The 26,077-nt window shown below is 38.5% G+C and overlaps 2 protein-coding genes across 5 annotated transcripts in view; both read left to right on the top strand.

Moving 5' to 3' along the window:
* The window catches only part of LOC127419051 (laminin subunit beta-2-like), an 89,057-nt gene extending 67,658 nt beyond the window's left edge, over positions 1-21,399 (top strand). For all 3 annotated transcript variants that reach the window (XM_051660102.1, XM_051660103.1, XM_051660101.1), the window contains 22 exons: positions 566-722; positions 2,905-3,045; positions 3,141-3,302; positions 3,563-3,684; positions 5,321-5,441; positions 5,657-5,849; positions 7,366-7,509; positions 7,776-8,007; positions 9,060-9,223; positions 9,312-9,536; positions 9,953-10,167; positions 12,219-12,315; positions 12,439-12,811; positions 13,903-14,087; positions 14,657-14,904; positions 15,381-15,596; positions 15,682-15,826; positions 16,620-16,827; positions 16,939-17,080; positions 19,808-19,984; positions 20,085-20,244; positions 20,420-21,399. In XM_051660102.1, the coding sequence (XP_051516062.1) occupies positions 566-722; positions 2,905-3,045; positions 3,141-3,302; positions 3,563-3,684; positions 5,321-5,441; positions 5,657-5,849; positions 7,366-7,509; positions 7,776-8,007; positions 9,060-9,223; positions 9,312-9,536; positions 9,953-10,167; positions 12,219-12,315; positions 12,439-12,811; positions 13,903-14,087; positions 14,657-14,904; positions 15,381-15,596; positions 15,682-15,826; positions 16,620-16,827; positions 16,939-17,080; positions 19,808-19,984; positions 20,085-20,244; positions 20,420-20,556 (3,964 nt within the window). In that variant the 3' untranslated portion in view covers positions 20,557-21,399. The remainder of the gene's footprint in view (positions 1-565; positions 723-2,904; positions 3,046-3,140; positions 3,303-3,562; positions 3,685-5,320; positions 5,442-5,656; positions 5,850-7,365; positions 7,510-7,775; positions 8,008-9,059; positions 9,224-9,311; positions 9,537-9,952; positions 10,168-12,218; positions 12,316-12,438; positions 12,812-13,902; positions 14,088-14,656; positions 14,905-15,380; positions 15,597-15,681; positions 15,827-16,619; positions 16,828-16,938; positions 17,081-19,807; positions 19,985-20,084; positions 20,245-20,419) is intronic.
* A 685-nt stretch (positions 21,400-22,084) lies between these two features.
* Positions 22,085-26,077, top strand: part of LOC127419053 (laminin subunit beta-2-like) — a 51,129-nt gene continuing 47,136 nt past the window's right edge. The window contains exons 1-2 of one of the 2 annotated variants that reach the window (XM_051660104.1): positions 22,085-22,260; positions 22,457-22,520. In XM_051660104.1, coding sequence (XP_051516064.1) covers positions 22,490-22,520 — 31 coding nt within the window. In that variant the 5' untranslated portion in view covers positions 22,085-22,260; positions 22,457-22,489. Of the gene's footprint in view, positions 22,261-22,383; positions 22,521-26,077 lie in introns of both variants that reach the window. The other variant, XM_051660105.1, reaches the window with a different exon arrangement.

Below are 26,077 nucleotides of genomic sequence, written 5' to 3'. Positions count from 1 at the left end.
AATTGAGAAATTCACTTTTTTAATTTATATCCCCTATCTATTATTTTGACATTGCCGTGAGAAAAACTTTAGGTGTGAAAATTAACTGGGACAGTTGTGTCACCCACAGATCTAGTTTCACATGAAAAGCATTTACAGTATGTGCAAGTATTGAATGCTGTGCATAATTCGGCCTGCGGGCCGTGTCTTTGACACTCCTGCTTTAAAGGTATAGTTCATCCAAAAATGAAAATTCTGGCATCAGTTACCCTCATTTAGTCTCAAACCCTAGTGACTTTCTTTCTTCAGTGGGACACAAATGGAGATTTAATGCAGAATATTCTCAGTCATCATTCACTTTTAGTATATGCAAAAAAGACGCAAACATCCAGCACATTCTTCAAAATTTCTTCTTTTGTGTTCCACAAATGAAAGTCAAAGGGGCATGAATGCAAACAACATGAGTGTCAGTAAATGATGATAAAGTTTTCATTTTTTAAGTGCACTGTCCCTTTAAGATCTTGATTTGGAAATAGTTGTGGTTTTGTTTATTTCATGACTGTTTCTCTTTGATCTTCACTCTCAGATGCATGATCGACAATGGGCAGTGTGACTGTCGGCCTCACCTGATTGGTCGGCAGTGTTCAGAAGTACAGCTTGGATATTTCTGTGCTTCACTGGACTATTACAAATATGAGGCAGAGGGAGCCATTTGGCACTCCCCAGATGACCCCTCTCTTCCAGTGAGTAATGCTCAAATACCCAAGTTCAGCTTCCTTAAAATCCAGCGACACCCTGATACTGGCATTTTAACAGTTTATTAATTTTCCTTTTGGCAGCCTAAACTCAGAGTTCATGTCATATTATCAGGCTACTGCCATAAATCTTTCCATTGTTATGAATAAGTCTTTGTTTTGCTATTTGAGATGATGCTAGTATCATGGGCCGTGGAGACAGGCTCTGGAATAGCTAGAGAGAGAGATTAGTGTGTGTATCTGTGAAAGAATTCTCTCATTTTGGGGATGAATTGTCTTTGTTAGCACCTAACATCCTGTTTAACAACTATCTATCTTTTCATATGTAAAATGTACAACGACCTTGCTCAGTGTACATTCATATGAGTTCTGTTCAAGTGAGTTGAACCCTGAGGTACTCTTCCCTTCCCATGAAGCTCTGCTCAGTGTTACACAGTCACAGCAGCCCGCTTATCTGATACCGTCATATCACCTTCACCTACATCATTTACACACACACACAGACAACAACAGGTATATCAAAACATGGTGAAGTAACCACTGACATAAAGGCTTGACACTGGTTTTAGACCCCCTGGGGTTTGGGGGTTTTGTTTATAATGGTTTAAATGAAGTCATTCAATCTGTTTTGCTAAATCTGTTTTGTTTGAGTTTTCTGCACTGTACACTGTGCTGGAACACAGGCAGACGGTGTTGGTTGCGTAGATGCACTGTAGCACACTCACAAACGTGTAAAATGCAGGATGTTCCACAGGTCAATGGCTGAAGTGACCCAGAATAAGATCAGAGAGCAGAGGAGATGCCAACCTGTCAGACAGAGTTATTAATGCCTGCCACACATATACACACACCAGCACTGTTTCACACACTCTCTCCATCAGTCTCCAATTCACACATATACAAACACACTCTCTTACTGTCTAACACCTCACTCACTGGTTTCAGAATGGGTATAAAGCTGATAAACTTTCACCTTTTACATTGGAGTTTAAAAGAGAAAAATGCTTATGGAATACTAGCATACTGCATAGTGTACAGTATACTTTTTACCACTTACTATTTTTAAAATTGTATGTGAAACAGTATGCGGTATGCAACAATAAACTCACTATGTTGCACGTTTAATTCAGTAAATGGCTTCTCTAAAACAAATATGTTAGTTTTGCATTTTTATCCAGTTTTGTGTAACTTTTGGCCATCTGAACAAATAACAAGCCAAGACAGAGATGTTAAAATCTTTCTGGTTCAGTCATCATTCAAAATAGTAGGTCAAGTTAAGCGCATTGAATTGTGCCATACAATATCCAACATAGTAGGTCAAGTATTCCATGTATACAGAAAATTTGCATACAGTATGCATAATGCATACTGCAACAATAGTGCAAGTAGTATGGTACATTCTGAGTACACCCTTAAAGGGATAGTTCACCCAAAAATGAAAATTCTCTCATCATTTACTCACCCTCATGCCATCCCAGATGTGTTCTTTAGAAGATTTTTAGAAGAATATTTCAGCTCTGTAGGTCCACACAATGCAAGCGAATGGCTGCCAACATTTTGAAGCTCCAAAATGCACATAAACACAGCATAAAAGTAATCCATAAGATTCCAGTGTTTAAATCCATGTCTTATGAAGCGATATGATAGGTGTGAGTGAGAAACAGATCAATATTTAAGTCCTTTTTTACTATCACTCTCCACTTTCACTTTTACATTCTTCTTCTTTTGTTTTTTGCATTCTTCGTGCATAACGCCACCTACTGGGCAGGGAGGAGAATTAATGGTAAAAAGGACTTAAATATTGACCTGTTTCTCACCCACACGTATCATATCGCTTCAGAAGACATGGATTAAACCACTGAGTCTTCTGGATTACTTTTATGCTGACTTTATGTGCTTTTTGGAGCTTAAAAATGTTGGTGCCCATTCACTTGCATTGTATGGACCTACAGAGCTGAGATATTTTTCTAAAAATCTTTGTGTTCTACAGAAGAAAGAAAGTCATACATATCTGGGATGGCATGAGAGTGAGTTAATGATGAGAGAATCATTATTATTTATTTTTTTTGGGTGAACTATCCCTTTAATCTCTACTACAGGTTATCTAACATAAACACATGTATTATAATGAATGCGAATACAATATACAGCCTGTGTATTTGTTTCTTAGGGCAAGCCGAGGCCTCAGGCTGAGACTGACTGTGTGCAGCATCTCAACAACCAGCTGAGAAGACGCCGGCATCACCGGCGCATTGCCAACGCCCAGCAGCAGAGGGCAGCACTGAGACGCATCCGACAGTTGCAGCAAACTGTGAGTCTTCTCATTCACACTCTGCTGTTTTTCCTAACCTTACACTGAGCTGCTGTATTTAGTTTAATATAATTCTGTGCTTGTGTTTTTGTTAGCCCAGCGTGAGCACAGTGCACAGAGAGAGACAGCTGGGTCAGATGGTCACATGGACCGGACTGGGCTTTGCTCGGGTTAAAGACGGCGCTGGTCTTGAGTTTACCATCAGTAACATTCCTTATGCCATGGAATATGACATCATGATACGATACGAGCCAGAGGTGTGTGAAAAGTGTCCCCACCAGGCTTCTTAACTTGCTTAACCAACAAGACTTCATTGGTCAACCATCTTCACCAGGAAGACTTAGAAAGGCTATGCTGGTCCACCAGCTAGACCAGCACCAAATAAACACTAACCAGCATAAACCACTCTGGACCAGCATGGAAATTCAGGCTGTTTTTTTTAGCATGGTTATACATGTCCATTGTTCATTTTGGAATGTTATTAATAATCATAATGCATGGTCATGTTTATATGCAGTCTACAGAAGACTGGGAGGCTTTAGTGAGCGTCACATCTCTGAATCTGCCCACTAGTCTCCGCTGTGGAAACATGCTGCCCACAGAGCAGTTGTACACAGTCACACTGTTCCACCACAGGAGGTAATAGCATTTGTGTGTGTGTGTTTATGTCTGTTTATGTCAGTGCTTGCTTATCTGACTTATAGTTAATGCTTTGTTTTTGGATACATGTCTGTATTCATATATACATAAGCACATCATGCATAATTTTAGCAATTGTAGAAAGGTACTATTTTAAACCTTTATTAGCATTCCCTTACTTCATGAGAAACCTGGTTCCATGGCACTTATTTTGATCATTTTCCTGCATGGCCAAGCTTAGGTGCCATTGTAATCTGACTCTAATCTGATATCTGGCCTCATCCCAAAACTCTGGGAATGCAGGAATTGGCTAGCGGGCAAATTGGACTCTGTCAAAAACTGCATATCCTTTTGTGCAAACTCTGGGTGAATTAAAAAAGAGGATACTGGCTGAGAAACAACGTGAGAAAGATGAAAAATGAGAAAATGAGAGAGAAAGAAAGGAGGAGAGAGAGAGAGTACAAAGTCAGGTGAGTTCAGGAAGTTCATTCTGGATAAGTTAACAGTCTTTGGATGGGGAAATAAACACCAAGCCGAACATAAGACTTTAAAAGATCTTTAACAGGGTTGTGGAGCTGCTGTCTGACTGGAGGTAACTAAAGAGGGGTGGTTGTCTGGCAATGGCAAGTGATTAGAGCAGGTGATAAGGAAGTAACGGTGTACTACCTCAACATTCCAGAGTGCTGATGTTCAGGGAAGTAACAAAATATTCCAAAAGATCAGGGGCCTAATATATAGGTTTAAAGTGTGTGCTGCTAATGTCATCAAATGGAATTGCAAAAATAATAACAGGTTTTCCCCTGAACATGCCCCTTTTGACATTGTTCAGCAAAAAAAAAAAAAAAAAAGAAGGAAATTAAGCTAATATAGAGCAATGCTTTTTATAGCACACTGTTTTTACACTCACTGAACACTTTATTAGGAACACTATACTAATACTGTGTAGGGCCTCCCTTTGCTCTCAAAACAGCCTCAGTTCTTCATGGCATGGATTCCACAAGATGTTGGAAACATTCCTTTGAGATTCTAGTCCATGTTAACATGATTGCATTGTTTCTACAGATTTGTCAGCTGCACATTCATGCTGCAAATCTCCCATTCTACCACATCCCAAAGGTGTTCTATTGGATTCAGATCCACTGACTGGGAAGGCAACAAGATGTTTCCATCTGCAGAACTGCCGATGTCATTGGATGTTTTCTGAGTAAACTCTAGAGACTGTTGTGTGTGAAAATCCCAGGAGATCAGTAGTTACAGAAGTGCTCAAACCAGCCAATCTGGCACCAACAGTCATGCCACGGTCCAAATAATTGAGATCACATTTTTCCCCATTCTGATGGTTGATGTGAACATTAACTGAAGCTCCTGATCTGTATCTGCATGATTTTTTAATCAATTACACTGCTGACACACGATTGGCTGATTAGATAATCGCATAAATAAGTAGGTGTACAGGTGTACCTAATATAGTGCTCAGAGAGTATATATGGTACAGGGCCACAGTGGTTACACTAATCTGAATATTATGTGTTTATTATGTGTTCAGTTTGCAGAGCCAGAGGAAAGAAATGAGCAACACTAAATTGTATAGAAATGCTGGTGTATTCTTTAACTAACAGGAAATAACTGTTGACAGGTACATTCAAATGCCAAGACCTTTCTGCTTTGAGCCAAACAACCGCTATGTGCTATCTATCCGTTTCCAGCGTCATGGTGTCTCTCATCGACATCTCACTGCCTTCATCCTCATAGACTCAGTAAGCATTTTCTCCAATTACCATTATCAGTCATTTATACACAATTATACAATACAGTGAGAGAGAAAAAAACGTGGTGTTTTTCCCTAGACACAATAAATGCAAGCACTGCCCCCTGCTGGTGTACATATAGTGGTGAAGAGTCAAATTATTATACTTCTGTTGTTCTAATGATGTCAAATCCTCTCGCTTCCTCTCTTTCTCTCTCCTCACAGCTTGTGCTGATACCCAAGTACGAAGAGCTCCCTGGTTTCCAGAGTAAGGATGCCCCAGATGAGCATAGACGCCTGGAAATGGAGTTGTACATGTGTTTGGATTCTTTCATGACCATACCGATGCCTGCGCTGGCCGAGATGTGCACAAAACTTATCTGTAGTATCTCAGCCATCATACACAATGGTGCCCTGGGTGAGTCACACAGTCACAAGGGTAAAATGTTAAGTGTCAGTCCTCAGACCTACAATGTTTTGTAGGTGGTAAAAACTCTGTCCAAAACAACAGAAATTCTATACAGAAACATAAGGGATAAAATTGTGACTTCCAGGCCTGGAAAAAATAAATAAAAATAATAATAATAATAATAATAATAATAAAGATAAAATAAATAAATTATATATATATATATGTATGTATGTGTGTGTGTGTGAAGTCGATACTTCAGAGTCAGCCACGATACGATTTCGATTTAATTCGATTCAGGGCCCTACGATCAATATTCCGATATTATGTGCCTATTTTACCCAATCAATTAAAAAACATTTTGCCCTCAAATGCAACCAAAATATAATTTTGATATTTTATTGATCTTGCAGTTTATTTTTCTGCTGAATCCAATTCAAAAGACTTACATACCCATGACTTGTTTCCAGCTATCCGTGCTATCCGCGGTTTTCTTGGCTACAACTTCCACAGTTGTAATAAAAAATTCTGTTACAGTTAACTGGGATAAATGTTAGTAAGGGTGTTGATGCATAGATGTGTAAAGTCTTAAAACTGATGCTGGTGCTGAGCAGGTGTTTCTTTTTCCCTCATTAGTGCTGTTCAGAATGCCGGCGTTGTCAAGACTTTCACATGATGGTTGAACTGCTCCATGGTACTTTAAAATAGCAAATTCTCATGTAAAATTAAAATGTGTCACATGCGCAACGATATCGATGGAAGCCCGACTTAATCGCGCATGTGAGCCTCTCTGTGTTTGTCATGAGAGCTTGCATTTTAAGTAGCGCCCGGTTGATGCGCTCGCACGGATCATGTTAATGGAGCTTGCATTTCACCATGAGAGTATTAAAATAAAGGTACATTTAAAAAAAAAAAAAAACTATATCGATATTACGCGTTGTATCGATAACATTGGATCGTTGGTTATTGGATCGATTCATCGATCTGTATCGATGCATCGGTACACCCTTATATATATATATATATATATATATATATATATATATATATATATACACACTGGCAGCCAAAAGTTTGGAATAATGTACAGATTTCGCTGTTTCGGAAGGAATTTGGTACTTTAATTCACCAAAGTGGCATTCAACTGATCACAAAGTATAGTCAGGACATTACTGATGTAAAAAACAGCACCATCACTATTTGAAAAAAGCCATTTTTGATCAAATCTAGACAGGCCCCATTTCCTGCAGCCATCACTCCAACACTTTATCCTTGAGTAATCATGCTAAATTGCTAATTTAGTACTAGAAAATCACTTGCCATATCATATATATATCACAAATGACTGAAAAAGTAATGCAAATTCATTGGTTAAACGTTGTGGTGTACATATCATATGGATTAAATCATATGACATAAAGCACATCAATTCCCTTTTCCTTTAGATAAATGTTACTACTCACTATATGACATCTTTTAAAAAACTATCAGTGTTATAATAGTTTGAACTCTTTTGTTTCTGCAGCATGTCAATGTGACCCTCAAGGTTCACTGAGTGTGGAGTGTGATAGAGTTGGAGGACGATGTCGCTGTAAACCCAATGTTATTGGCCGTAAATGTGATCAGTGTGCACCAGGGACATACGGATTTGGGCCATATGGCTGCACTGGTGAGACGGCTCGTCATTATTAAAGATTTTTAGGAGAGCATTTTAAACATTTTAATTAATATTTAAATGTATGTATATCTGTAAAATATATTTGGTTAATATAGACTATTCCTTTTATATATATATATATATATATATATATATATATATATATATATATATATATATATATAATTTTTATTTTTCCTCCAAGATATTTGAGAGCAAATTCTAAATTATTTGAATATTTATCATTGTTTTTTGCTCCCTATCTCTGTCTGCAACAGTATGTGACTGCCACTCGCAGGGCTCTGTTGGTCATCACTGTGACCCTGTGACAGGCCAGTGTCCCTGCCGGCATGGAGCGATGGGGCGTCAGTGCTCGGACTGCCAGCCGGGTCAGTGGGGATTCCCCAACTGTAGGCCGTGCCAGTGTAATGGCCATGCGGAGAGCTGTGACCCTGAGACAGGTGCTTGCTACGAGTGCAGAGACTACACAGCAGGACAATTATGTGAGAGGTGAACAATTTACTTCTCTAGAAAGGGGAGCTGCAGCCTAGTGGTTAAAGATCAGGACCTTTCAGTTAGAAGTTGTAGGTCCAAACCCTGCATGAAGTGATCAATAAACTATATCTAATGTGCCCTTAAGTAAGGAACCCAAAGGAGTAGTTTACCAAAAAATGAAAAACCTGTTTTTATTAACTCAACCCTTATTTAGTTTCTAAACTGTATGATTTTCTCTCTTTCGTGGAACACAAAGTGAGAGATTTTTTATTAATATTTAAAGTTGAATAAAATCAGATGCAGTTTATTGTGCAACCAAAATCCCACTAATAACCAGAAAAATGAAGATTTGGTGCATAACTCCGGACTTTTATCCATAAACAAGCCTGAAGTACACTTTCATAGTCACAATTTTGGGACTCTTATTTTGAAATGACAGAGACTTGGCTCTGTTACATTGCTCAATATTTGAGTATTTACCAAATTAGGCTTTTCATAGCCTATACATTCACCAGATTAAGGATTTTGTATATATTATATTTCACAAGATATTCACCAGGTTTTTTTTTTATATTATTATTTACAGATAAAGAAGATATGAAGTTTGAGACATGATGTATGTGCTGATGGGGCATGTTTACATATAGTTGCAGTTTTCTTTGCATGCCCTTGCTTGATTTATCTAATCAAAATAACAAAATATGCAGTGAAGTGAGGTTAAAAATATGATGAATATTGTCAATGATGAAGGATGTAGATACAGCAATGCCCCACGAGGAGTCAGTGATTGATTTTATTTCACCTCTAGAGATCGCTGTTATACGGTTGAACTAAGTCATTTTAAATCTAGAATTTTCCAGAGGAACACGGAGGAATGAAAAAATAAAAAAACTATGGGCAACTATCAGTGTAGGTTTTTGCAGATAGCCGATAGTTCCAAAAAGCAACTATCGGCACCGATTAATCAGTAAAACCGATATATCGGTCTACCGCTAACATAAAGGTACAAAGAGAGTTAATAGTCTGCATCAGCACTGAGTGTCCCATCCTGTCCTTTTTTACTTTAGGTGTATGAATGGTTTTTATGGTAACCCAGTTTTGGGTTCTGGTGAGCACTGTCGTCCCTGTCCATGTCCTGGTCATCCTAACAGTGGACACTCCAATGGAGCTTCTTGTCTTGCAGACTATGCCTCCAACCAAATCCTCTGCCAATGTAGCCAAGGATATGCAGGTAAAACATAAAGTACAGTCAGTCAATCAATCAAAAGTTTTGAAAGTTCTTGAAATAGTTTAAATGATGCAAGACTGACCTCTCTCAGGCCCTCGCTGTGATCGCTGTGCTCCTGGTTACTATGGTGATCCTGAGCAGCCTGGTGGGGCATGCCGCCCATGTCAGTGCAATGGGAACATTGATCCGCAGGACCCTGAGTCATGTGACACACGCACCGGCCAATGTCTTAAGTGCCTGTATAACACAGATGGCCATTCGTGCTCTGAGTGTAAACCTGGTTACTACGGAAACGCACTCACAAGGGACTGTAGGCGTAAGTACAGGGACCGTTCTTCTAAAGCCTAATAATTATAATTTTCCTTTTAGTGTCTTTTAAATGGATAATTCTTTCAAAATGTAAAAAAAAACAAAATCTGTCATTATTTACACACCCTCATCAGTCATGACTTTCTCTCTTTGGTGGAATGCAAAAGGAGATGTTTGGCAGAATGTTAGGGACTGATAGCCTCAGTTACCATTCACTTTCATTGTAATTTATGGAAACAAAAGAAAAAAGATGCAGTGAAAGTGAATAGTTACTGAGGCTAACATTCTGATTTTAGGGTTCCAAAAAGGAGAGTTTTGGGTGAACTATCCTGTTAAGCCATTTTTAATTTGAAATTATATTTACCATTAAATTTTTTCACATTTATGCATTTATATCCATTTCTGCTCTCTCTTGTTCTGCAGGCTGTACATGTGTCACTGCAGGCACTTTACAGGCCTACTGCACCGATGGGGAGTGTCACTGTGATCGACAGACTGGACATTGCCCCTGCAGACCACACGTCATCGGCCACAACTGCGACCAGTGTGCCCCTAACCACTGGGACTTCGGCTCTGATTGTGGATGTAAACCATGTGGATGCCCCCAACCAAATGCCCTCAGCACCCACTGCAACATGGTATGACCTGTCATATTTAAAGGAACAGTTCACCCAAAAACAAAAATTCTCTCATCATTTACTCTCCCTCATTCCATCCCAGATTTCTTCTGCTGAACACAAATGAAGATTTTTAGAAGAATATTTAAACTCTGTAGGTCCATACAATGCAAATGAATGGTGACCAGAACATTAAAGCTCCAATGATCACATAAAATCAGCATAAAAGTAATCTATACGACTCCAGTGGTTTAATCCATGTCTTCAGAAGTGATATAATAGGTGTGGTTAAGAAACAGATCAATATTAAAGTTTTTTTTTTTTTTTTTTTTTACTATAAATCTCCACTTTCATATGTCATATGGATTACTTTTATGCTGACTTTATGTGATTATTGGAGCTTCAAAGTTCTGGCCACCATCCACTTGCATAGTATAGACATACAGAGCTGAGATATTCTTCTAAAAATCTTAATTTGTGTTCTACAGAAGAAAGAAACTCATACACATCTGGGATGGCATGAGAATGAGTAAATGATGAGAGAATTTTCATTTTTAGGTGAACTATCCCTTCAAGTACAGTACAATGTCTTTAGAGACTGTATTTAATATCTGATCAATAATACATAATAATGCTGGTCTGAAGAGTGGCTTAGATTTAAGTAGGTTTCAGGGCTGAAAAATAAAAATTCTGTCATCATTTATTCTCCCTCGTGTCATTAAAAACCATTATGATTTTCTCTCTTTTGTTGAGCATGAATGAAGATGTTTTTAAGAATGTTCAAGCCACTGTAATCCATACAATGAATGTGTAATTATTACTGCCAAGCTCCATAAAAAAACAAAGATGCATCAAAAAGTGGTCAGTGCAACTTGTGTGCTACTTTTCTAAGTGTTCTGAAATCTTAGTCTATTCACATCGAACACGTTTTTGCTGAGTTTTTCTATGTAAACGTGCTAGATGGAAATTTTTGACTGTTGCGCTGCATTTTGCTGTTTTTTCTTTTTTTCAGTATCTTGTGCAGGAGCACCAAGTTTTTAGAGGCTTTGTCAAGTTAAAAAGAAATTAAACTTTTAAAAACCTCTTGAGACACTTGCATTCTGTTCCATTTACTGCGCTGTGTCTAGCTTTTGTAAGCACAAGAACCCACAATCTTCTGAATGCAGAATTTTTGTAGTGTGTGCAGTGAATGCAGTGTTACATGGCTGATCATGCTGCATCAAGTCTGAATATGCAGAAATGTGAATGATATACAAAGCTATCAAATTACTTTCAGAGGACTTGGAATATTGGGCACAAGTTATATGGACTAAGTTTATGATGCTTTTTGGAGCTTTGCAATGAAAATGACCATCTGCTTTCATTGTATGGAAAACAGCAGCTCTGACATTCTGCAGAATCTCTGCATTTGTGTTTCATGGAAGAAAGTAAGTCATACCAGAATTTGGAACAACATGAGGGTGAGTAAATGATGACATTTCATCTATGGATGAACTATTCATTTTTTTTATGCATTTATTTTTTATCCCCTTTTCCCAACAATTTGGCATGCCCAATTCCCAATGCGCTCTAAGTCATCGTGGTGGCGTAGTGAATTGCCTCAATCCGGGTGGCGGAGGATGAATCTCAGTTGCCTCCGCATCTGAGACAGTCAATCCATGCATTTTATCACGTGGCTTGTTGAGCGTGTTACCACGGAGACCTAGCGCATGTGGAGGCTCACGCTATTCTCCGCGGCATCCACGCACAACTCACCACGTGCCCCACCGAGAGCGAGAACCACATTATAGTGACCACGAGGAGGTTAACCCAACGTGACTCTACCCACCTTAGCAACCGGGCCAATTGGTTTCTTAAGAAGCCTGACTGGAGTCACTCAGCACGCCCTGGATTCGAACTTGCAACTCCAGGTGTGGTAGTCAGCGTCTTTGTTTGCTGAGCTACCCAGGCCCCCGGATGAACTATTCCATTTATGTCTTTGCTATTAATTATGATTTACAAATAAATAATCTGTTCTTTTTTCTATCTTCTACTCTCCATTTCTCCTCTTCTGTCTCGCTTCATGCTGTTAGTTCAGTGGGCAGTGTCATTGTCAGCCAGGTTTTGGAGGGAGACAGTGCACAGAGTGTGAGATGTTCCACTGGGGTGATCCCAGAGTGCAATGTGAGGGTGAGTATTGCACATACACATACACACACACACACACATCCAACTCCTCTTCTGCAAGAACAGCCTTATTCCTCCTCCTCTGTGCCAGTTCATTAGTCATCATTCTATCTATCCCCTATACAGAGTGTAACTGCCATCCCCTGGGGACAGACACATTTCAGTGTGATCGTGTAACTGGTGCATGTGAGTGTAAGGAGGGTGCTACAGGACGGCGCTGTGACGAGTGTGCCCGTGGCTTTACTGGAACCTTCCCCAAGTGTGTTCCCTGCCATCCCTGCTTCCAGCTGTGGGATGATGCAGTGTGCCAAGTCCGCCGTGATCTGACCCACATCAAGGATGTCATTGCCATGATTATGGAGAAGGGCGAGGTGCCCGGCATCAGTGATGCCCGCATTCGTGAATTAGAAAGGAAGCTGGAACAGGTTCAGGACCTGATACGAGATGGAGACAGAGAAGGAACCTATAACTTAATCAGCCAGTCCATCGATGACTTGAGGTAAAGCCTGCACCGGTCAAGCCATAAGTGTGAGGTGCTGTTTACCAGGGTCAGAAATTAAACAGGACGCGGGTCAAAAATGACACTGAAAGTGACAAAAATGCCCCATTTATTTAAAATGTGAATTCGTTCTTTTTAAAAAAAAAAAAAAAATTATCTGTCATCCAACATTTAATATACAGTAATTCATAATATTCTGTTGTCGGCCTTAGTGGGTTTAGTGCCACTGCAGACAATGTAGTGACCTTTAGCTGTCAGATGTCTGTATTTATTATCTCTGAGAAGAATGTTGAATGTTTAGTTATGAAGTGGGTTTTGATGGAAGGAAAAAAGTAAAATCAGCTCTGAAAACACAGAAAATGTCCCAACAACTAAAAAATGGCTACTGTAAAAAAAAAAAACTACCATCTTTGAGAATTTTTTCTTCATTGATTCAGTTGTAGGATTTGACATACAGTAAATGGATGGAATGTTGTGTGGTTTTATATGGTTAGTGAATAAATGTGTTCATTTAAGGCTCCTTAAAACTGAATCCAGGGGGGCAAATAGTGCCCCTTTGTTAAAAACGTGAATTTCTGACTCATTGCTTCAGTGTAATTTTTTATTTTTTTCTCCCCAATTTGGAATGCCCAATTCCCAATGCGCTCTAAGTCCTCGTGGTGGCATAGTGACTCACCTCTGTCTGGGTGGCGGAGGACGAATCTCAGTTGCCTCCGCGTCTGAGACCATCAATCCACGCATCTTATCACGTGGCTTGTTGAGCGCGTAACCGCGGAGACATAGTGTGTGTGGAGGCTTCACACTATTCTCCGTGGTATCAACGCACAACTCACAACGCACCCCACCAAGAGTGAGAACCACATTATAGTGACCACAAGGAGGTTACCCCATGTGACTCTACCCTCCCTAGCAACCGAGCCTATTTGGTTGCTTAGGAGACCTGGCTGGAGTCACTCGGCACACCCATGATTCGAACTTGCGACTCCAAGGGTGGTAGTCAGCGTCTTTACTCGCTGAGCTACCCAGGCCCCCGCTTCAGAGTCTAATTGAAATGTTTCTTCATTTGAATTGACTTCTACTCTTTTCCTCAGAGCTGAGATAGCTTTGACAGATGGCCGTTTGATGGGTGTGGTTCGCGAGCTGAATATGACGGCAGAGCACGATGACGCTATGAAACGGAACCTAACCTCATTGGAGCGAGAACTTAGAGACTTGAACAATACACTTTACCTACTGCATAGAGAGCTTGAGAACTACCTCATTGCTGGGCTGGCAGGTAAAGCAATTGGTTTGTTTGAAAAAACACAAGATATAAATTGAATTGTATTAACTATTGACCTTATTCTCGCTAGTGCCATCTTTGATTTTTAATGTGAATAAAAATGAGACTGTGAGGGATATACTAACAGTCTCTTCAATGGCACGATAGGTATAAAGCTGGATAAAGCTCCTAGATCACATCTGATTTTCCACAGCTCATGTTGTCTGGAGTTCTTTGTATACTGGATGTTCTTGGACGATATTGTATCAATGTTTTGTCCATGGAACGATCCAAAAACACTTTAAACTGCAGTACAGCCCATTGAAGAGACTGTAAGTCTATCCCTCACAGCCTCATTGTCATTTTAAAGTCTGTTTATGCTTTTGACTAGCAATACATTTGCAGTAGCTCTCATTAATACATTTTACAATGTCTAAATCAATTTAGAAGAATTTCACTATCAGCTCAGAAAATGCAAAAAAGTCTGTAAATTATGTCTGGGACTGCTTATAATTTAGATTCGCTAACATTTCCTTAAAAACATTCAATTCATGTTGATGTCTTTTATCATTTCCCTTTTACAGAGCAGTTTGAGAATGTGCGCAAGTACTACCAGAGTTCACTGAATTCAGAGCAGCATTGTAATGCTTCCGTATACGGACCCCAAAGTCCTGTGGAACAGTCTCAAGACACACGCAACCGTACCGAAGCCTTGCTGAAAGAGAGAAAGGACAGCTTCCTACGTACAGTTGCTGCCCACAATAAATCCCTGTCTGAACTGGAGGGAAAAGCTCATGAGATTAACAAAAAGGTCCACCACCTCAGCAACAAGGTAGTGACATGGGGCAAAACTTTGGGCTTACCTAACCCTTACCTACAGTGGTCCCAAATATTATTTGGATACTTTTGGACACTTAAGACACACTTAAAAATGCCTAAATGTCTATGCATTAGATTCAAAAAATATCAAATCAAGTGGCATCTGCAAACAAATAATGCTAGACTTCACTTTTCTCAGCCATTTTAGCAATTATTTTTAACCAATCATTTTTAGTGGATGTATGAATTTAGTGACCCTCAAGTTCACACAGGTGTCCTAGCAGAATAACCACAGGTATCTCATTATAAACATCCAGAAAGTGTCAAAAAAAAAAAAAGTGTTTTGCTTGAAAAGTGACTTTGAAACTTTTATATTTTGTTATATAATACAATGGCATGTCTTCAGTGTCCAAATTCTGTACTTTTTGGGATCACTTTATCTACAGTAAATTACATGTTCATAGATTCTTGTTTTTCTTATGTCTTAAGGTATGTGGTGGCCATGGCAATGCTAGTGCAAATAATAGCTGTCCAGATAGCCCATGTGGGGGTGCTGGTTGCCGTAACAGCGAAGATGTGCTGAAGTGTGGAGGAAGGGGGTGTAAAGGAGCCATTGGCGCCTCAGTGGCGGCCTTGGACCACGCTGATGATGTTCGTAAGAACTTGACCGCCACAAGCAAGGAATTAAAAATGTTGGCTAAAAAGGTAAAAAAAAAAAGGTGTTTTTTTGAGCATGGGTGTTCTGTTTAAACTTGTGAAAGAGCTAGAATAATCTCTACTTTTCTATCAGCTCCGAGACATAGCTACACTCACCCAGAATGTGAAGACTCAAGCAAAGGACACTCTTGATAAAGCCCAGAGCAAGAAGGATCTCTTTGAGAACTCCAACAAGAAACTGAAAGACTTCATTCAGAAGATTAGAGACTTTTTGACAGGTCAGTTTTTTGTCAGTTATTAATGTAAGATCATCAAATGGAACCAATTATATGATTGTTTTTCAGTATTGTTTTGTGCCATGTGAAATGCTGTTATGATCAGTTTATTTTTTAGCTAGTCATTAAAGGGATAGTTCACCTTAAATATGAATATTCTGTCATGTTTCAAACCCATATTTTTCTGGAAAATAAAAGATGATGTTTAGCAGAAGGTCAGCTTGAAAGTAGACAGTAGCCAGTGGCTCTCAAGCTCCAAAAGGATAAAAAACCAGCATAGAATAGCATTGTGTTAGCCACAGACAAAAATGCAAGTTACAGTATTTACTGCATATTCTACCTTTTGCCATTGCTCTTTTTTTCATTCACTCACATACAAACCTGATGTATCAGGACCAGTCTTAAGACACATAAAAACCAATGTTGTTTGCTCAAACCTGCCACATCATGGTCGGTGCACAATTGTAAATGAGATTTGAGAGTTGGGGGGGAAAGATGTTCAGAAAAAGCTATTTAAATTTCAGTCTGCCAATTGTTACTGTCCACTTTTGTTGCATGGAAAAGAGCATCTTGAACATTCTGCAAATTATCACCTTTTGGGTTCCACAGAATAAAGAAAATAATTTGGATTTTGAACAACATGAGGGTATTAAATGATGACAGAATTTACATTTTTGCGTGAACTATTCCTTTACAACACAGAATCAAATTCAAAACAAATCTTAATTATTATTTGTAAACCATAAAACTGCTTTTTTTTTATATATATATATACTAAAATTAATGTTATATTCAGAGGAGGGAGCAGATCCAGAAAGCATTGAAAAAGTGGCCCAGCAGGTTTTGGCAATCACCTTACCGTTCAACAGAACCGTACTAGTCAACATAGTCCAGCAAATCAAAGACAACATGGCCAAACTCACCAATGTAGAGGGTGTGTTCAACCGCACATCTGAGCAGCTGGCCAAAGCCAGTGATCTGCATAAAAGAGCACAAAATGCAAGGTAAGCAAAAGTGAGAAGGTTTTTTTTGTTTTTACCATTTTTCACAAGAAGGTATTTAATGTATATGACAAATGACATGTCTGTTTTCTGTGTGATTTTGTGTTTGGACAGTGCACACGCAGAGGGAGTGAATGATAATATCAATAAAACTAAAGAGGCACTTAAAACCTCTCAGAGTGCTATAAAGAAAGCTGAGGAAGAAATGACCACAGTCCTGCAAAACCTGATCAGTGCCCAGAACATCACCACTATGGTAATCAAACATCTGTGTTTGTAGTGTTCAAATTGAGTCAGAGCTCTTAGGGGACAACCCTTGACCCCCCCCCATAGGTAGATGGATGGATGTGCACGACTCTCCAAGAATGAGTACGGGAATCTCTATCAAAAATGTACAGAATTATTTTATATTTTATTAAAATTTGTCATTTTTATATTTTTTTGTGTTGTAGAACAAGAGTAAAATATTAGGCACAATAATAGAGTACATCTGTAAGTTCCTTCAGAAAACAGGTGTGTTTAGAATCTTCCGATGGAAAAAAAGTAGTAAAGTATGAAAACTGGTACAGATAATAGACAATGTTGCATTGTCACTGCAAACATTTGAAGAAAAAAAAAATTGTGTTATGTTTCTAGTACTCTAGTTTTGATGAAACACCTTAACTCTTATAGGGGGTCTGGGACCCCCGAAACCCCCCTCAATTTGAACACTGACTGTATGTGTACATACTATTTACAGTGGCCCCCAAAAGCTACACTTAAAAATGTGTGAATGTCTTGGCATTATAACAAAATATCAAACTAAGTGGCATTTTAGTGTAAAATGTTGAGTGTAAACACACTTTTCAAGCAAAATATTTCACAAAAAGAAGTTTGTTAGGTTTCAAATGATATAAGAATATTGTTCAAAATGAAGACAAACAGTATTTGGACACTTTCTGGTTGTCAAGCTTAGTGGAACATGTACAATGTTAATGTGATGAACTGAACTTGTGGTTACTCTGCTAGGACACCCGTGTGAACTTGAGAAGAACTTTATACATCCACCAAAAATAACCTTGACACCAGTTAGTTCATATTATTACTGAAAAAAAGCTAAAGCATCATTTGTTTGCAGAAGCCACTTGGTTTGATTTTTATTATCTAATGCAATGACATTAAGACATTTTTCAGTGTGACTTAAGTGCTTGGAAGTGCCCAGACCCTTTTTGAGGCCACTGTATCATGTGATATACAGTTGTGCTCAAACGTTTGCATACCCTGGCAAACATTTTGAAATTTTGGCATTGATTTTGAAAATATGACTGATCATGGAAAAAAACTCTTTTATTTAAGGATAGTGATCATATTAAGCCATTTATTATCACATAGTTGTTTGGCTCCTTTTTAAATCATAATGATAACAGAAATCACCCAAATGGCCCTGATCAAAAGTTTACATACCCTTGAATGTTTGGCCTTGTTACAGACACACAAGGTTACACACACAGGTTTAAATGGCAGTTAAAGGTTAATTTCCCACACCTGTGGCTTTTTAAATTGCAATTAGTGTCTGTGTATAAATAGTCAATGAGTTTGTTAGCTCTCACGTGGATGCACTGAGCAGGCTAGATACTGAGCCATGGGGAGCAGAAAAGAACTGTCAAAAAACCTGCGTAACAAGGTAATGGAACTTTATAAAGATGGAAAAGGATATAAAAAGATATCCAAAGCCTTGAAAATGCCAGTCAGTACTGTTCAATCACTTATTAAGAAGTGGAAAATTCAGGGATCTCTTGATACCAAGTGAAGGTCAGGTAGACCAAGAAAGATTTCAGCCACAACTGCCAGAAGAATTGTTCGGGATACAAAGAAAAACCCACAGGTAACCTCAGGAGAAATACAGGCTGCTCTGGAAAAAGACGGTGTGGTTGTTTCAAGGAGCACAATACGACGACACTTGAAAAAAATAAGCTGCATGGTCGAGTTGCCAGAAAGAAGCCTTTACTGCGCCAATGCCACAAACAAGCCTGGTTACAATATGCCCAACAACACCTTGACACGCCTCACAGCTTCTGGCACACTGTAATTTGGAGTGACGAGACCAAAATAGAGTTTTATGGTCACAACCATAAGTGCTATGTTTGGAGAGGGGTCAACAAGGCCTATAGTGAAAAGAATACCATCTCCACTGTGAAGCATGGTGGTGGCTCACTGATGTTTTTGGGGGTGTGTGAGCTCTAAAGGCATGGGGAATCTTGTGAAAATTGATGGCAAGATGAATGCAAAATGTTATCAAAAAATACTGGCAGACAATTTGCATTCTTCTGCACGAAAGCTGCGCATGGGACACTCTTGGACTTTACAGCACGACAATGACCCTAAGCATAAGGCCAAGTTGACCCGCCAGTGGTTACAGCAGAAAAAGGTGAAGGTTCTGGAGTGGCCATCACAGTCTCCTGACCTTAATATCATCGAGCCACTCTGGGGAGATCTCAAACGTGCGGTTCATGCAAGACAACCAAAGACTTTGCATGACCTGGAGGCATTTTGCCAAGATGAATGGGCAGCTATACCACCTGCAAGAATTTGGGACCACATAGACAACTATTACAAAATAATTTACGCTGTTATTGATGCTAAAGGGGGCAATACACAGTATTAAGAACTAAGGGTATGCATACTTTTGAACACGGGTCATTTAATTTTTTTCATTGTTGCCATGTTTTGTTTTATGATTGTGCCATTCTGTTATAATCTACAGTTGAATATGAATCACATAAGAAATAAAAGAAATGTGTTTTGCATGCTCACTCATGTTTTCTTTAAAAATGGTACATATATTACCAATTCTCCAAGGGTATGCAAACTTTTGAACACAACTGCATATTGGCCCATGCAAATAATCTATTATTAGTGTTTTCTATTCTGTCTTTGTTTGCTGACAGTTAATATACTCAATATATACTAATGACCTGTTCTAATCTTCCTTCTATACCCTTAGGTTGACAACAAACTCTTAAATGTAGGCAACAACTTGATGGATTTGATGATGCGATTGGCTAATCTGTCCCATGGAGTGGACTTATTGAAAAACAAAACTGAGCAGAACAGGAAGATGGCACAAGGTGCCAAGGCCCAGTCGGACAGTGCTACACGAGCGGCTGCTGGACTTCAAGAGGTGTGTGTGTGTCTGTCTGTCTGTCTGTCTGTGCGTGCATCAAGGTGTATTTATATAAGGCTTTTGGCATTAATCTTTAATGTTTATTTGTGTGTACCAGGAACTTACAGATGTTGAGAATCTGTACAAGGAGCTGAAAGAGAAGGTAAACACTGTTGGAGGGACAGGTGAAGGGGACGTTAACCAAAGAGCCATAGATATGAAGAAAGAGGCAGAGGAACTTCTCAAGAAAGCCACCACAGGCACTGAAACTCTCAGAAGTATGTGCACTGCTGCTTTCAACATTTATTAAATTAAAATGCTGCTCAGACTCATGAAATTGTGTCTGCTAAAGTGCTGTTATATATTATATTTAACATGGAATGTGAATATTTCTGAGTTCTTTGACTTATATTTGGCTTTCTCATCTTCCTGTTCTGCTTTCCTCCTTTAAAGAACTGGAGAAAAAGTTAAACAAGAATGAGCAGAAAATGCAGCAGCAGCGGAATGAACTGGCAGATCTGGAGAAGAATGTTACAGACATCAGAGAATATATCCGAATAAAAGTCATGGGCTACAACAACTGTCAGTAGAAATAGTACATAAAATGACAGTCTGAAATCAGAACTTTCTCTCCCTGTTATTGTTCCATTAAATCCATATTGCTATTTTAGCAAGAATCATTGACCTCACTTCTACAAATTATCCAAGTTTGAAATACAAATTACCTATTGCAGCTTTCCAAACTTTAAAAACATTGAATTGTTAAAACATGCCTGTATGGACCAATTTGTAAAATTAAACATTTCAATGCTCATGTTCAAATAGTTGTCTAAGATATGCTATCAAAATTATTAAAAGCATTTATGTAAGCTTTCTTTGGATGATAAAATGTCTTTACTTTTTAAAGGTGCACTAATTTTTTCCTCTTTAAAAAAGTTTTAGTCCTAAAGAAATGAATTGTAATTTTGAAACTTATGTATAAAATCATGACCTCTTACATGAGATGAGGACTCCAGTCATATCAGTAGCCTTATAAAAGCTGTTTTATTCTATATGGGGCAGGGGCGCCCTCATGGGGGCTGCCATTTTAGAATCACATGACCAGCTGAACACTACTCGCTTATTCTCAGTAACCTTCTTGTTATTATACACTCTTACTCTTGGATTAAATTAATCATGGCTGATTGTGAACAGTGAATTTCTACAATGGCATCTGTGACTGAAAACTATTGATTTTTAATGATGTTGCATCCACCTTTAAGACGTTGATTACAAACTTCGGAATGAAGCGCTCGGTCTTATTGTCATACTAAATGCAGATTAAATAGCAGATCAAAATGGTGTTTAACCTAGTGATACACACACATACACACGTTTTCCTTTATTGTGTAAAAGACATATATGGACACATCAAATAAACCTTTGATATTGAATTAAAAGCAATTGCTATGTCTCATTTATATACTCTAAACCTTGGTTATTTTATGTGTTACAACTGAATAACAGGAGGGGGCGATAGAGAATGAAGAAAAAGCTATAAAAACTTTACTGTTTCCCAAACAGAGATAAGGCCATTCAGGCCTTGTGTTTACAATTTCAAATCTTATTTCTCAGTTTCAGGTTTGTTTACATAAATAAATCTCTTTTCGCTGCATATTTCTCCTTTCTGAGCCTGGGTCTATTAGAGTAATCCTCTCTGTGTTTAGCTGACCAAGAAAAACGTTCTTAAAACATAAAACCCCCAGAACTTTCAAGTAACGTTTTCACAACCTAATGGGAACGTTATGAAAACGTTCTTAGAACATAAAATTGTTAGCTGGGAAAAATCATTGTTCATTGCTGAAGCATTAATTGTTAACGAATAGAACCTTATTGTAAAGTGTTACCACTGTAACGTTTTTTTGTAATGACTTTGTGAGAGGAAACCTTTTAAAATGATTTATCAAGAGCGCGCGTTCCTGTTCAAACACACGCGTTCACGCACAGGGCGCAACGGAAAACAAGAACTGGATTTTTGTATGGTTTTTTTTTTTTCTTTCTAAAGGAGTCTGTGACATTGTCCGAGGACTTTGACGTAACCCCGATCCAGTAGTATGAAACGCGCAAGAAAAACTCTCAGGCTGCTGAGATACAGCGCGTAATTTCCATCAGTCATTCACACAGCTGTAACAGGACTTCAGAAAGTCCGTGTGATACTCTGATACAGCAGCTCTCACGTCTGCGGCGCGCGCGTCTCATCTCAATGGCTTTACTGTGAAGAGCAGCTTGACCACCGAGAATATCAGAATACACATGTGAGTGATCGCTTCCAACCAGATTAACGAAAATAACGCGTTGCTTTGGGAATGTTTATATGGGATTATACTGTATATAATGCTGATTAAATCACTCATGTCGAGAGTTTAATGTGTAAGCAGATTGTGTCCAGCAGTTCTATGCATGATGAGTTGAAGTTCAGTGACAGCTGATTGGAGATTTTCATATTTTTAGAGGAGCGCGACAGCACAGGACCATCATAACGCCATGCACCCTTTCATCTTACTGTTCATCTCTGGTAAGTGTAACATCAATCAAGTGAATCATGAACATCATGCAAAATGTTGTTTTGTCCGTGTAACATGTACTAATATTTATTAAAAGACATATAATGATCAAGAACTTAAGCTAATATATTCAATTAAGTAGTCTATTAATGTAATTTACAGTGCCTGAGAATGTGTTTTGTATATCTGTATTATGTATAGTTATTGAAGAGTTTGTTGAGGCTATTCCATTTGCTTTCTCTATAGGCTACCACTTATGAATGACAGTAGCCTACTTTTATTAAAAAACATATTATAATAATTATAGTTGAGGGGATTACTTTGTTATAATGACTGTTATAATGATAATTGCAGTCATTTTATCATAATTTAATTTGATCTCTTCACATTTTACATACTTTCATGGAGTGGGATGGGCTGATTGGCACATTGCTTGTTGTACTGTATGTGTCTGTATCGGTTTTAGTGTTTCTATAAGGATCAGAGGTTTTATACTGAACCACAGGCCTTAAACTTCTCCCATGTGTACAAAGGCTCATACTCAATTTTTATTTAGAATTTAAATTAGGTGAATTGCCATGCCGATTCACTGAATGCCATTGTGCATGACCCTAAACAAGCTCCATGAATCCTTTACACCTGTTTATAGAACTAAAGTCTATTCCATCAATGTCTCAGTAGATATCTCAGCTGACCTGTGTTGACCTCACAGTTAAATAGAGTCTGAAGTATACTTTCTCAATGGTCTGTAGACCATGGTATTACCCCCCTTGGGCACCCAGTTATCTTATTTGGTTATTTCCTCAGTCTGTCTAGTTCAAGCTGAAACAAATTCATGGGCATGCGAAAAGGGAAACAAGAGGTCAACAGGTTACAGAGAGGTGATGTGATAATGACCTTGTGTATTGGGTTAGTTAGTGAGTGACCGTTCTTCACTTGACAAACATTCATTGAGTTAACAGGTTACCTTATCTTTGTAATAATGTTAACCAAATACACAAATTCTGCTACTATGCTTTAATCATGCCTTTTTGATATCAGGCAATACATCAGATGGAACTGACTGAGGCCTTTTAAGTTCACTTTATATTTATTAATTCACTTTATTATATTTATATAAAAAGATCAAGGAAAATGTGATTCCTCATTATATGATGCTTTATATGAAGCCCCAAGAAAGAGTAAAAATAATTTTAAGAAGTTACATTTAGAGACATTTGCACATGTTGGTGAAGTTCATGTCTTGTCTGAGATGTTGCCATATTTACCTCAGACCAACTCTATGATTCTCTGGTTCCCATGTTTTAATAGCCTCGCTCATTAAACCACTGTCTCTCCTATGGATTTACAGAGTTCCATTTCTTTTTTTATCATTTAGTGTTACTTTCCAGCTGCTGATAGTTTGTGTAGGTGATGGGCCACAGGCTCGGCAGGAGCCTCTCTGTCTGAAAGGATTGTTAAAGCTGAAAGGAGAAGCTGGAGAGAATGAAGGTGTCAGACAGAGCGGTAAAGACAGCGGTGGGAGTGTTATTTTTGGTATGGCTCTAATGAAAGTAGCAGGGGTGTAGTATACCTCCTACATTAGACTATTTACAGCAGATGAGCAGATGCTCTTATTTTGTTCTACATTTACAGTCTACTGCCTGTGAGTTTAATTTTAATTTCATAGGCCTTTGAACTAGTTATACATGGATTGTGTGATTTGAAGAACACTATCAACAGTGGTGGTTGCATGTTAACCGTCTAAACTACTTTTAGACCAACCATCACATACGCTTCCCTCATGTCATTATAAACGCTGATATTTCCTTTCTTTCTTGTAACCAATACGTATTTTGAGGCAAACCTAAAAATAAATTATAACACCTTACCCAGAGCATAAACATAAAAAAAAAAAAAAAAAAAAAAAAAAAAAAACGTTTTGTAGCATGGAAGAAAGAGAAAGATCCATGTTTTGGACATGTGCTCATGAGATTTTACTTAATTTTGACCCCTAACCCAAACCCTATACCTAAACCTAACTATAAAGTGGAACCCCTTACAATGTTTTTATTTATTTATTTTTTTTATAGGAAAATATATGTGCACCATGGAACAAAGGAAATTTTTAGAAGGAGATGAGGGAAGCATATGTGATTGTAAAAGTAATTGCAGCTATTACACAGCTATAGAAGATCAATCATACTTTCCAGCAAAGTAATTTGTCTGTCCACACTGAACGTGAAAATGCTGTGTGATGCAACACAGTCTCAGCCAATCAGAAAATATCTGATGTTTAATATACACATCTATGTGGAGCGTGATTTTGAACCAATACAAATTTACCGTGGGCGGGACTACCCACGATGCAGCATTATGTTTTATTATTCATGCCCCGACCTGTAAATTCTGTAATAAGGAATGTTCCTACGTTTGGAGCAATTCAAGCTTGATGTACCATCTTGATGCAGAAGGGGGCAGTCAGTGCTCTAGGTGTACAGGCATCATGCCTTGTCAAACCAACGAGCAGGCAGCATAAAGCCTTCCACAGCCGTGCTTTTGTGCTCAAAGACAGCTAGACCAAGCTAGGATCTCGAGATGCATTAATCAAAGTTTCAAACAACATTTTACTTGGCACATCATCAAACACAGCGCCCAGGACTAGAGGCAATTAAAACTAGTGAGACACGATGCAACCAAAGTGAAACGCTCCAAAAGCGTCCATCTGACCCAAGAGTACATATATCAACAATTAAAAATGGAGCAGAGGAATTTAGGCCAATAATAGGGTTATGTTCAATAATATGGAAATAAAACAAACAACATTTTGACATTTAAAGACACTTTTTGCATTGTCTAAATGCTTTGCTTGTCTGTTGTCAGTAATTATTCATATGCAATTAATTGTGACTAATTTGATTAATTAATTGGCACATCATGCAATTAATTCAATTAAACATTTTAATTGATTAACAGCTGTCATTTTTTGTTGTAAATGATGCATTACAGTCAACAGGAATGCATATTTTATTAACCCAAACCCCAACCCTAAACCTAACTGTCAGTAAAGTAAAAATGTAATTTTAGAGCAAAAATGAAACTTCAGAATTGTGCTCAACATTGTTTATGTGAATGCATTAACTGCCTGGTTTCTGTGAGACCAGAACCTGTCTCAGAGATTGTGCATACAACACATTATCAGTAGTGCCACAGGGAAAAGTGATCAAATTTGAATTGATGTGGGGGCCTGGGTAGCTCAGCGAGTAAAGACGCTGACTACCACCCCTGGAGTTCACGAGTTCGAATCCAGGGCATGCGGAGTGACTCCAACCAGGTCTCCTAAGCAACCAAAACACGCTATGTCTCCATGGTAACGTGCTCAACAAGCCACGTGATAAGAAGCGCAGGTTGACGGTCTCAGATGCGGAGGCAACTGAGATTGAGGTGAGTCCTACGCCACCACGAGGATTTAGAGCGCATTGGGGATTGGGCATGCCAAATTGGCGAGAAAAAGGAGTAAGTAATTTGTCAGTATGGGGTTGCACATTTACATGTACATGAACATTTGAAAGTAGCATGTCAATTTCCC

Source organism: Myxocyprinus asiaticus, chromosome 28 (genome assembly GCF_019703515.2).
Source record: "Myxocyprinus asiaticus isolate MX2 ecotype Aquarium Trade chromosome 28, UBuf_Myxa_2, whole genome shotgun sequence".
Classification (NCBI taxonomy): Eukaryota; Metazoa; Chordata; class Actinopteri; order Cypriniformes; family Catostomidae; genus Myxocyprinus; species Myxocyprinus asiaticus.
This window is presented reverse-complemented; position numbering and strand designations above follow the sequence as displayed.